The sequence below is a fragment of the Gymnoscopelus microlampas genome (genome assembly GCF_963454915.1).
Source record: "Gymnoscopelus microlampas genome assembly, chromosome: 3".
Lineage (NCBI taxonomy): Eukaryota > Metazoa > Chordata > Actinopteri > Myctophiformes > Myctophidae > Gymnoscopelus > Gymnoscopelus microlampas.
In genome coordinates, this window is record NC_139940.1 from 40,652,425 (window position 1) to 40,665,448 (window position 13,024).

Sequence of the window (13,024 nt, forward strand, 5' to 3'; positions counted from 1 at the left end):
TGTTTAGGATCAGATGTTTGAAAGAAATGATAATTAATGATCATCCATGTTTGTTGTCTATTGCCTAGAAATAATTCTTCAAAGGTTAAAATCACTGCATCAAATCAAATTGTGCACAACATCTAAAACAGTAAATTATCAATAAATCCTATGAAAGAAAGTCAAATACGCCACCTTTAAGTCTTTCTTTTTTTGACCTTTTGATTTTCAGATCCATGTGATTAGGGAGGTTGCCAAGATGGCCCAGGAGAAACTGGGACTGTCATGTGAGGTTATCGATCTGCAGACTATCTTGCCGTGGGACACTGAAACTATTTGCAAGGTGACACAAGAACATGACACACTTACAGTGACCTACAGTACAATTATTGGCACCTGTGGTAAAGATGAGCCAAAAGCCTCTAAAACAACAGCAACAAAGACTATATGAACTTCATTCTGTGTAAGAACATTTGTCAAATGTTTCTTCAGAAATTTTTGTTTATTCATATACAGTATATTCTGTATATAATAAGATAAAGAAATATTATTTAAAATGTGCTACAACCCTCATGGCTCATCTTTGCAAAGCATGCCAGTAATTCTGAAGGGCACTGTCATCAGTAAACTCTCAAATTATGTTTGGGTGTTTCATTTCTTATTAACATTGTTAGGTTTACATTCATCCGTAATCTCTTTTGTATCCTTACAGTGATACTCAAATGCATAGTATATGTTAATTTATTTGGATCATCAATGGATACAGGAGTTCTCAGAGATTTAATCAAAACTAACTCATGGAAAAATGTTTTTAACACATCTAGAACAGCATTTGTCCATAAGTGTTTGTATTTACAGGTATGTATGAATAACTCCCAGATTAATATTTTGCCCAATATTGAGATAACTGACAGCATCAGTATAGCCCAAAGGTGAAGTCAAGTTTCAGTTAAATTTCAAATAGAAGGGTTTTGATGCTCATCAGTAAAGGACATATAAACATAAACAACACTTTTTACTTGGGTACTTCTAATAGACTACCCTAATAGGACACTCGAGTCTGTACGTTTATTGCAGGGGGCGTGACTGATTGACGTTTCAACAAACGTCTTCATCAGACGCTTGTCGCACTTGACTCTGATGCTCAATAAGTGACTTATTTGGGTTATTAGTCTAATGGCATGGTGCCTAAAGAAGAGCCATCTAGATGAGCGTTCGTCCATATGTCCCCCATATGTATGTATGTGCCTCAAAGTTTTGTGTGTATCATTCTCCGTCCGTGCCTGCCCATGGCTAGTCTGCCAAATCACTACACTGAACAGCACCAAATGTCTTATGCCAGCAGGCTATGGAAGTCAGTCTCTGAATATTTTTCACATTTTGTGAAGTTTTGTCAGGGCAGGTCATCCATATGACATCTAAACAAGGACATCAGAGATTCACAGGGAGGCCACATCGTTATTAGAGCCCGTCTTGTTTAAAAAGAGAGGGAGAGATCATACAGTTTTGTGCTTAGCAATGGAATTATCCCCTTATTTACATTTTATTTAAGCTGGCCTTTTTGTGGCACAGAAACAATGTGTGTCTCGACAGTGTGGTTCCTCATGATGCATGATAAACAGGATTCCTTCCACAGCTGGTAAGACTTGACAACCAGCTCCTGTTGCCTCCATTTTATGCTGGCTATGGTGCTATAACCAAAATAATGTTTTATGTGGGAAGGGCTGGTCAAACGAGTGCGGATGACTCGGTGATGCTTCTCCTTTTTGTAAAGTGGGGATTTCATTGTCCTGTATTTTGATATGGGAACAGAAACTATAGTTTGTGGAACAATGGTGCAGAAACGGTGCAGCAGACGCAGGATTTTTTTCCTTGGTCACCAGGGGTGATGCACACCACAACTTCACCAAGTGGCAGCAGACTAAACCACCAGGGTTCTGGGCTGGAAGGTGGATGAATGGAAAACGTTGAATGTTTTGCGAAGCCATTATGAAATATGAAAGCCTGGGTCTTTCTCAAATGAAAACCATCGAAGGGGAATCGCGCATGCACATCCTCTCTCCCCGTGACCCTCGAAATGTCACTTTATAAATGTGCCACTTGAATACGTCTCACAATGATTTGTTGCGTCAAATGACTTGTCTTGACACACATCCACAGCTTTGGCGGCGTATGAGTTTGTTTTTGCGAAAGTATTTTTATTGTGCAATTTTTATGTGCCTCTGGTCACACATGACACAGTCAGAAAGCACTGTGAGGCCTCTTCCTGCCAAGCAAATCTTATAACCGACAGTTAAGGCACAGGATGAAATTGCGGTTGGAGGGTAGTAATTTAATAGGGAGTCCGATCGGAACCAATGGCACGGACTGTAGTATTCTCCTGGCGCTGGGGGGGGACTTGAAACTCGCCGTAAGCAGTCTGTTGCAGACTGTTTGTTCCAAGAGGCAAACCTCTGATACAAATGTCTGTGGGGATTTTTGAAAAGGAGTTGCCCCATTAAAACTGATGCCATGAAATTGAATAGTGTGTGTTTTTCGCGCTGCGTAGCGGTCCTAGGGGCAGGCCTGTCACCCCGGTCTTGTCAACAACATCTCTCCTTGTCCTCTTCTCTTCCCAAATGTCCCTGTGGATACAGTATCTGTCATTTTTACACCATAGCCTCAACCTGACTGCTCATCACTGCGCGCCACACTGTTGCTATTCTCTCTTGTATTGCCCAGACCCATTGAAAAGAGAAGAGTTACGACACTCTTTGATCTCGCCACGACACAATCACGTGGTTCCCTGTAGCCAGCACGCTTCATAAACAACCATTAAAAGGCATTCAATGCTGGAACTACTCAGAAGTGTTTGGAACTATTGGTCGCCCAGCTTTACTTATGCATCCTTCTTGTGTTTTTTTGTTGTTATCTCTGAGCACAGTCAGCACACCGAAACAAAAATCATACTAATTGGTTTGGTTTTGGCAATATATTATTGAATATTCTCTGTTTACAACACAAGTCTATGGGTCGTTAATTGCCACACATCCCACCCTGTCAATATGGCCACCGTGCTATTGTGTTGATGCACTGCCATACCCAGACGATGTGTGAGACACAATCAGACCATTGAGCTGAAAGAGCCTTTAATCATGTTATTAGCAATGTGGTGGGGATTAATTCTGTTTATTCTGTCGGTTATTTTCACATATGAATGCACATTAAGCTTTTTTATTTTCATCTCTTAATCAATCTGAAGCACAAAGCCAAATCTTATGACCAGATGTGTGTTAAGAGGCAGAGTAAAAACAAATGTGGGTCTCTCATTTCCGTTATGTAAGACATTCAATTCCTCTGTGAAGTAGAAGCAGAGCGGCTGTGTGTGTTTTCATGTTCGGAGACGGCGTGAGACCAGGGAATGAAAACAGCGCTGACATTATGAACAAAAGGACCACAGGTCAAATATCAAGGCCTGTTCCGTTTTATGCATAAGGGGTGCTGTGGAGATTATGGCCTAGGTCGGGCCCTAGCCTATCCGAAAATTAAAAGAACCTTGTTTATGCTTTGGTGGATATGGTCTTTGCCTGATACTGAAGTTATGAATAATACAATATTTTGTACACAGAGTGCCATTAACCATTTAAGATTTATAAAAAAAATGACAGCAATTATTTTTCATACATAAAAAAAAATGTTTTGAAAATGTCCACCTATAACATTCCCAAAATAGGGACGCAAGGGTGAAAATGGTTAATCCTATGGTGAGCATGCTACTTGTCATCCCAAGGCACTTAATACCTTTTATGGGAAAAGGTTTTATATGGTGCCACCATTTGATGCACCTTGTGTTTACCTTACTTACTGTAAATCGGGTTAAGAGCGTCTGCTAAATGCCTAAATTGTAATCAGAAAGTCACCAAAATGCAGACATTTTCATATCGTGTATCACCCCCCTCCCACGGGGATGATACAATACTCCCCTTCCTTCCTTTCGTCCGTCATTTATGAACCAGAGGGAGAATCAGTCACTCTGGGAGCTCCTCACTGTCTGATGGTAGGTATGCTTCAATAGTAGAAACCTTCTTCCGTCACTTGAAAAGTCACTTTTCATTTCCCGTAATTCATAAACATTTCCCAGTCCCAGTGAAACATTCTACTGTATACATAGCCAGAGGAAATTTAGGCTGCTAAAAAAAAAATCTTGTCTTATTCCAAAAAAACCTAACATTTGGAAGTAAAGCATATGTCCTGAATATAGTAGGGCAGACAAACAAGTGACATGATGAGAAGGCCGGAGTGCCCTCAGTCACCCTGAGCAGTGGTGCCCTAACTACTGGGCGCTCCCTCCTGTTACGGGCATGCCTGGCATCTGCACTGTTCTGTGGCTGCAGCTTTGCTGATGCTTAGACTTTGGCCCACTTCTTCGCGCACGAAGCCCGTCCATGCAGAACTGCTATGGGTGGAATGTCAATATACGACGCTATTTACAGTTTATTGAAAGCTGTGTGTTGGATCTTATGCATTTTTAGTTTTGGGTTCAGTCCTTTCTCTTTGTTCTTGTCGACTATTCTCACCATTGTCCCCGTTACTTAGGGTCCTCCAAGACCTGACCTGGTCATGGCCTCCAGCCTCCAGCTTTTAACCCAACAGCCAGAGTAACACATCGTCTATAGCCGACCTTGCCAGCGATTCAGAGCGTTTTCTCTAACCTTTGAAAAATCATAGAATATTATTCACACCGATCGCTTTCAAAGACGTATCCGAGTCTCGTAGAATCGGGGGGGAGCGTGCCGTGACTGCTGACGCGATAATCCGTTCCATAGTTGTTTTTGCCAAAAAGCAACAGAAAGCAAGGAAAAGGGCACATTTCAAAATACATTAGAATGGAACTGAATGTGGCTGTTTTTTTTGGAATCACGTGATTTGCTGCTTCACTGGGAGTCAAAAGGTGACTGAAAACACCAGTTATGTCTAACACAGCAAGTCACTTTGTGCCACGCTGAGAGCTTGTACAGTACATCTGCTATTTTTGAACATTTAAAAAAAAAATTGAAAGTGATGATTTCTTTTTAAAGATAATTTTTAAACAAATCTTCTCTTGTGGGGGTCCCTGGCACAAAACATTTCCAGATGGGGGTCCGTGGCCAAATAGCCTATATATCAATTTGGGGGTCCGCCGCACGAAAAAGGTAATTTTTAGAATCGGCCTCAGGTCTTAATGGGTTAAGAGTTGCTCGATGTTCAATAAGTATTGGCAGGTACCTGAGAATATGAGAGGCAATATTTTCAACACTACATCATTACACCGTATACCTTCATCTTTAGTTGTTTTTGTGACCACACTGTGGAGCTGAGTTGTCATTAAGAACCAATAGAGCCTTTTGTAAAGGCTATTATTACTCTCTGATGAAGGGATTCTTGGGGCAAGTTCCATTCTGAGCCAGTGTACAAAGCAAATAGTGGTTGTGCTGTCCAGCTTTTAACCAGCAAGTCTGGATCTCACTGACACTGGTCTTTTGAAAAACTGATTACTTGTGTGTGTGTGTGTGTGATTACTTGTGTGTGTGTGTGTGTGTGTGTGTGTGTGTGTGTGTGTGTGCCCGCGCGCATGTTTGTGCGGGCACACACATGTGCGTGATAAATGGGACACAGACGTACATCCGACTGCTGGCAGCAAATTAACATTTTGCATGTGCCACCATGAGTCACAGTTACCTTCTATGTTTTTCATTTGAATGTGTGTGTGTAGTCTGCTTATTTAGTGAGTATGTTGAGTGCAGTAAATGGAGAACGATGTGTCTTTCAGCATGAGAGACCATTAAGGCAGCGCTGTGGTGCAACGTGCCATCTTTCCGTTTCCTGAGGGATCCACTCTGGCGGCAACTAGCTGTACTTAGATCTAAATATATTCAGCTCTCTTGTTGACAAAGGGAATCGTGGGCAGAAATGGCTGTAAAAGTGGAGAAAATGTGAGTGATTTTCGTTTTGTCCCACTGTCTGTAGCGGTCCAGTAAATGTATAGTCGTTCATTTAAGGGATAAACAAAATGGCTGGTTAGCCCCTGCCAGACCCGCGGGCTCAGATGATATACTGTGGAAAGTCTCGCTGTCTTGCTGGGTCAAAGTATGTGCGGGGATTTTGCGCCATAAAGATCATAAAGAGAGCGCTGCAGGATAGACTTTTGAATTCTTCACTGAGTGGGATGCTACACCCCCTATTGTTTTAATGGATTTAAATGTATTTCAGATGGCCCTTGAGCAAAACGTGTAAACTCATACTTTGTATGGCTCAAGGTTTGTATGACTTGGCACACTGTGTGCCAGTCAGCGTTATAAAAAACATCTCTGGCCCAGTTATTGTATTAGCGTGTCGTTAGTGATTCAGCCTCTTTTCCAGGTTTTCCAGACTCGGCCAGTGTGGAACCACGGAGAGTTAAGGCCGCCAGGCCCCGGTCCATAATAGAGTTGTCTGCGCTCAAGCTATGATTGGAGATGGCACTTCCCATGATGCCTCGCACAAGGGCTGCCGGGCAAACGCTCTGGAACCTTTAGCGCCTTAAGGCCCCTCTACAATAAGCCTGTTGTTTCCCCGTGCAGCCCTCCTGCTCAGGTTCCCAGTTATTTTGACTGCTTCATCCTCCATGGGACACAACCATGCCCTTCAAGGCAGGCCCGTCCAAGACAAACGCGCTGGCCCCTACTGGCTTGAACGTGATTGCGATGTGGTCGCTAGATCCAGGGCGGTCACGGAGGCAGCCTTCAAGCCCCAAAGCATGCATGTTCCCCCAATAAAACGCTTTGTAGAACAACCCGCAGCAAAATTATGTATTTGCCTGATTTTACAGGAGCCGTATGGATAGACGCATCCCCCCATCTTCCCAAACCCGGTCCAGCCAGTGGAATGCTGAATGTGAACCAGAACCCACAGGCCTTCGGATCATACGTTTACTTAACGTGTACTTTACTTTTTCCATTTTTGTCACTATAGATCAGTGGTTCCTAAACAGTGTGCTGTTTTGTAACAAATCAGATAATACTTATAATAATAATACTAATTATTATTATTATTATATATAAAAATATGGGCAAAGTTATTAATTATTGTTAAATACTTTCCAATGCCGAGGTGAATTCTAAAAATATATATTTTAAACACTTTCAACACCTGCTGTCCCTATTTTGGGCATGTCATTATGGGCGAAAATCTTTGCTTTTGTTAATTTAAATATAATAGCAAAAATAGCTGATTGATAAGCTTACAACTCAACGAAAATATGAAATACGGTTTAAGTGGTTAAACTTATTGCCACTAGTAAGTAGTAAAAATAATCACTGACAGAGTGACGAGAGTGATAACACATGTTATTGAGGCCATCTTGCACGGATATGAATCCGTGCAATCACTTTCCCTTTGGTGTGCCTTGGGCACAAAAAGTTTTAAAACCACTGCTGTAGATTGAGTTCAAAAAGTCAAGTGTCAGTCACCAAGATTTGCCTCCACTGCAGAGGGATTTGCACTTGATGCACAGAGCCAAAAAGCTGTCGAGCTATACAAAAAAGTAGAAGCCAATGTAAGAAAGTCTGTTTCTTACATTTTGTTGGTAAGCATGAAGCTTGGTCTGTCATAATTCTACCTGTCTCTTTGTCTTACTTTCTCTCTGTGTCATGAGTGAGGGTTTGCCTTCTTTGCAAGTCTATGCTGGTCGACATGTCTGCAAGTGCAATATGCTCCTATAAAACACATACTGTACCGTCCCATTTTCCAGGTCCAGCCCCACGCATTCTGCTCATCATATAGTGTCCTTGAATGACCCATCCTGAACATCTGTGTATGTGTGTGGTTTTGTGATGGGACGCTTCTGCTATGGTATGCTGATTTGTTTTCTTCTTATTTTAATCATTAGGCTTTTACCATAATTTCAACAAATTGTGCGCTTGACATTAGCCTCTGTCACCTACTGTCTGTTGATACAGGCCGAAGCGTTGTGCACTGCAAACACATTGCCATTGTGCAATTCTCTCCAGGTGGTGGTAACCCCGCAGGGTAGAACGTGTTTATATGTCAGTCAGACGAAGGTGCTCTTGGCTCCACGAGGCGGCAGGAGCTGCTGCTGACGATCACCATGGTAACAGGCGTGTGTTGGCAGGCGACGGAGAGAGTGGCAGGTGCTCCTAAATCATTCCGTTTAGTCTAGCTCACTAGCAGAGTGGAAGATGTTTTTGTCTAAGCCTGGCACCAGATTGGCATTGGATTTGGCTCAAGCGCCTAATAATTCCACCAGTGGTTGCGAAATACAGAGTGGTTATTATTTTACCTAGGTTATTTAGACACTCGGGATAGCAGAAATGTCAAGTAGGTCCACATTGTGGCTACTAATGCCCCTCGCCGATAGAGGCCCAAAAGAGAGGCGTGTGTAAACTTCCTCAGAGTTAGTCTCTAAATAGACGCATCTTTGCCTGTGCAAACCCGCTGAAGTCTTAGTGACTCCAGTGCTGCCTGGCCCTCAGCCCTCCTGGTGATGCAACCAATTTGGCTGAACCTGTTCAACTCCACACAGCACATGCAGGAGGAGTCATCTGAGGACTTGAGAGCATCTGTGTGTTCACGAGGTTGCATGTGTTTTTCTGTTTGTGTGTGCACAAGTGCATGTGATTGTATTTTGTCCGAGCAGAGATGGAAATTTCACTTTTTCTTTTGTTATCCTCCTGGGCTAATGGGAAACTGTCCTTGGTTACTTGAAAGAATGAGAGCTAGAGTATAGGGATGTGCATGACTGACCTAAAAAAAAAAAATCTTCTGTTCTTGGGACCAATTTTTCAAAAGATCAGTGTGGACAATAAATCAATGGCCATTTACTATACTGTAGTATTAGCATATTTAAAAACAAAATCTATTATTATTTCGTTTTTCTGTCAATTATTTATTAAAAAATGTTTCTCCAAATTGAGTTATCCCCATACATGCCTTACCACTGACTGTTGTACCCTACTGGCTCACCTCTGTAGCGTGAGGCAGCTTGATGTACAAGTACACCCCCTGGACATGATATTAGTATGTCGCAGGGACTTACCCCCAGGGTGACATTGGGCCCCATTTTTATTGTCTTTGGTATGAACCCCGGCCTCCCACTCTCAGGGCAGACACACTAACCGCAGGGCCACTGAGCTGATGTACTTGAGTGTTGTGCATCTGTCAGAGCTATTTACAGTGGTAGAGATGGATGGATGCATGAGAGGTGAGGCGAAAAACAAGAATCGGGGGGTAAAGTGGTAGAGATTATTTTCATAGCGATTATGAATTGATTATCCACCAAGCCCTATTTTATACTTTTTTTTGTAATCACACAATGGTGTCATGTAAAAATAGTGTGTCGCATCACAATGCGTCGATGCGACGCATTGTGATCTTGTAGATTGGCTATTTTCACATTTTTTTTTACCTTTTTGTAATTACAATTTGTACAACTTTTTGCCTATAATGATGTGCCAAAAATAGGAAACGATAACTTTATTGAATTGGCAATTATCAATTCTTTAATAAAATGAAATAATCGATTATGCCTGGCCCTAAGCAGATTGGGAGGGTGAAGGAGGAACACATGGTGCAGGTGTAACACCATTTCTTGGAAATGATGCTGGTTTCATTGTCTGAGTGTACCAAGTGCACCGGGGTCTGTTGACTTGTACAGATAGGACCCTCTTATCAGGGGCTGCTTTACCTCCCGCTCTCGCTAAGTGGCTCTGAGCCATAATGTGTGTGTCCTGGTCAAAGACGGCAGGTAAATATTGTATATGGATTCAGGCAGGAGTCTGGCAGGATGCAGTACACTCAGACATGTTTGTTTGCCATGCTCTGAGGTGGAAAAAGACATGAAAGGCAAACAAACTCGGAAGCGCCAGTGTTTTTCTGCTCAATGTCAAGTTTAACGTACTGTCCTTGTTTTGACGGCTGCGGTTGTTATTGTTTTCAATAATGCGCACCATAATTACACAAAGTAATGAATAAGACGCCATTTGGGAACGATGAATAAGATTCAGTTGTTTTGAAGCAGCCTTTATAGAGAAACTACAATTGAGTGCAGACGTTTGAAAAGTCACCCAGGAAGAGCGGATGTAGGGATGAATGGAAAATATTCCACATTCGACCACATTAATATGGAAACTGTATCATTAAAGCTATTCAAGTTAAAGTAATTGTTTTATAGTGGTATGCTTGGCACCAGGAACAGAAATCCTACTTTGATACCAAATGTAAACAAGAAGCCGCAATATATTCAGAGATTTAAACCATATCCTCTGTATAGCTGGTTGATAAATAAGCCAGGCTGTCAGTTTCAGGGGGAATTGACAGTGAAATGTATTTGTGTAACACAGAATCGACCACACTAATATGGAAACTATATCAATACAATCAAGTTATTGTCTCCGCCAGGCCGAAGGTGTGAGACTATGTTTTGGCCCCTGTCCGTCCGTCCGAACATTACCCAAATCGGTACACATTATCTCTATAGTTGTGATCAAAACGAATCTGTCCGATTTTTTAAATATTTCATCCTGATTGACTAAGATTGAATTCTACTACCTGGCCTGGCGGAGACCTGTGCTCCGAGGAGTACATTTTTCTAGTTAAAGTTATTGTTTTAAAGTAGTAGTATGTCTGGCACCAGGAATGGAGATCCTACTTTGATACCAAATGTACTCAAGAAACCACAATAGTTTCTCAGCTTGACTTTAGATTTTTAAATCATAACCTCTGTATAGCTGGTGAGTAGTTCACACGCTTGGGTGGCACAGTGGTAAAGTATCTACCCACCATTGCAGAGTCTAGGAGTTCGAATCCAACGCAGTGCATCCAAGCGTCTATACGAACACATTTGGCCCGTGTTCGGATGAGGGAAGACGTTTGAAAACATCTTCTGTAGTGAAGACATGTACTTAATAATAGAGCCTGCGATCCCACCCAATATACAGTATATCTGTCTGGCCGACACTTGGGCCATTATTTGACTTTTCTTTTTTACAACTACTTTTCAGAAATGGCACTTCTACAAGCTCGAACGAATCACATTGTGAGCTTCTAGATCGGCTATTTTGGAAGATTTTTGAATAGGGCTTAAGTGATTAAATAAAATAAAGTTGTATATTTTATATTTACTTGTATAATTAAAGTTAAAATGCTTTTTATATATTGAAGTTTAATACATATACTTTAAAAAATGTATATATATATAAAAGTTTGTGTTTATTTTTTATTCATTTGTTTTCTTATAAGTTAAATGTTCTTAAATAGAATAAAAACGTATATCATTTATTAGAAAATGCACAAATCTGACCTCGGTCGGGCAGAATCTGGGTCTACTAAATAGTGGGGAAACAGGCTTTTCCACTCACAAGGAAATCCTTAGGCTTGAAAAGACATGGATTATGCTGCAGGAAAGACATTTTATGGTCATCTTTTGCTCATTTTGGAACTCTTAAGGACTCCGACTGGTTGCCATTAGACAGGAGGGATTTCAGAAAAAAGGCCTTCTATAAGGAGGTTAGAGGCATTTGGGGGTAAAAGTTGGGAACCAGGCCATTTTACATAATTCAAGGGTGCTGAATCAGAAAAACACGGTTCCCAAGCAAAATTCTTAGTGCTTAACCTCCTAATTTGCATATCAAAATGGCTGCCGATTTTGAAGTATTTCTTAAATAACTCTATAACAAAGCAATCAAATCTGACAAATAAAGTGTATATATTTATATTCTGAGGGTCAGACAATGTGTGGAAGGTATTTATAATGTAATATATGTAAATAAATGTAAATAATGTAAATAAATATGCAAATTAGAGGCCACTATTACAGAAAACGGTTTCGTACTTAAAGTGATTCATCCGCATCCCCCTTATTTTATTTTATTTCTACTTATCTGTATTTTTACCATCCTTAAGACATCTAAAATACATATTTAGATCATGGAAAAATCCTGGTACATTTGGCCCCTGATGACCAAAAAATAAATTGCCCCCATGTATAACTCACCCCCAGAATGAGTTAGAGCCACAGAACTGGTACTGATAACTGAACACAAACTACTTTCAACACAACTATATAGAGTGGGATGGGGATGGCTATAGTTACACTTAGACGGCCAACAGGGACTAGCTGAAATGTATTAAGCCCCGCCCCTCTGTGTTCCTATTGGCTGGGCTTTAAACAGCCATAACTCCAATTCCCAGCATCGAAAACCTATGAAACTTCCTAGATGCGCTTAGACGGCCAACAGGGAAAGGCTGAAATTGTTTAAGCTATGTAGCCTAACTTTTCAGTTGATTGCCATACAGGCTTGTGTCCCCCCCCCCCCACCCCCGATGGGCCCTGCCTAGTACAGCCTAGTCCAGCCTATTACTGCCTAGTCCTAGGACTAGGCTAGACCTGGGTGTACTAGGCTTTACTGTACTAGACTCTGCTGGGCTCTAATAGTCTGTTTTCAGCTCTAGCAGGCTTTGCTAGGCTGTACTTGGCTTTATTAGGCTATAGAAGGCAGTACTTTACTTTGGCCTACAAATGTTCATGCAAAACTATTGGTGGTGCACACACAAACTATTGCCCGTGTACACAGTGGTTAATCCCAATGGTCTGAGTATCTACAGGGCTGACAAGGGACTAGCACAGCCTAGTTCAACCTAATAGAGCCTAGTACAACCTAGTCTTAACTAGTCCAGTCTGTTCCATGCTAGTATAGCCTATATCGCCGTCCCCTAGTCTGTTCCATCAAAAGGCTGGACTAGGCTAGACCTGGGTGTACTAGGCTTTGATGTTGTAGTCTCTACTGGTCTCTAATAGACTGTTTTAAATTCCAGTAGGCTGTGCTGGTCTGTACAATGCTATATTAGGCTGTACAAGGCAGATCTGTACTATGGTCTACAAAGGTTCATGCAAAACTATTGATCGTGCACACACAAGCTATTGCCCGTGTTCACAGTGGTTAGTCCCAATGGTCTGAGTATCTACAGGGCTGACAAGAGCCTAGCACAGCCTAATAGAGCCTAGTATAGTCTAGTACATCCTAGTACAGCC

At 41.6% G+C, this 13,024-nt stretch overlaps 1 protein-coding gene across 1 annotated transcript in view; it reads left to right on the forward strand.

Annotated features, from left to right (window-relative positions):
- bckdhb (branched chain keto acid dehydrogenase E1 subunit beta) overlaps positions 1-13,024 on the forward strand; it is a 61,796-nt gene that overhangs the window by 17,809 nt on the left and 30,963 nt on the right. The window contains exon 8 of the mRNA XM_084051814.1: positions 212-322. Within this exon, the coding sequence (XP_083907940.1) occupies positions 212-322 (111 nt within the window). The remainder of the gene's footprint in view (positions 1-211; positions 323-13,024) is intronic.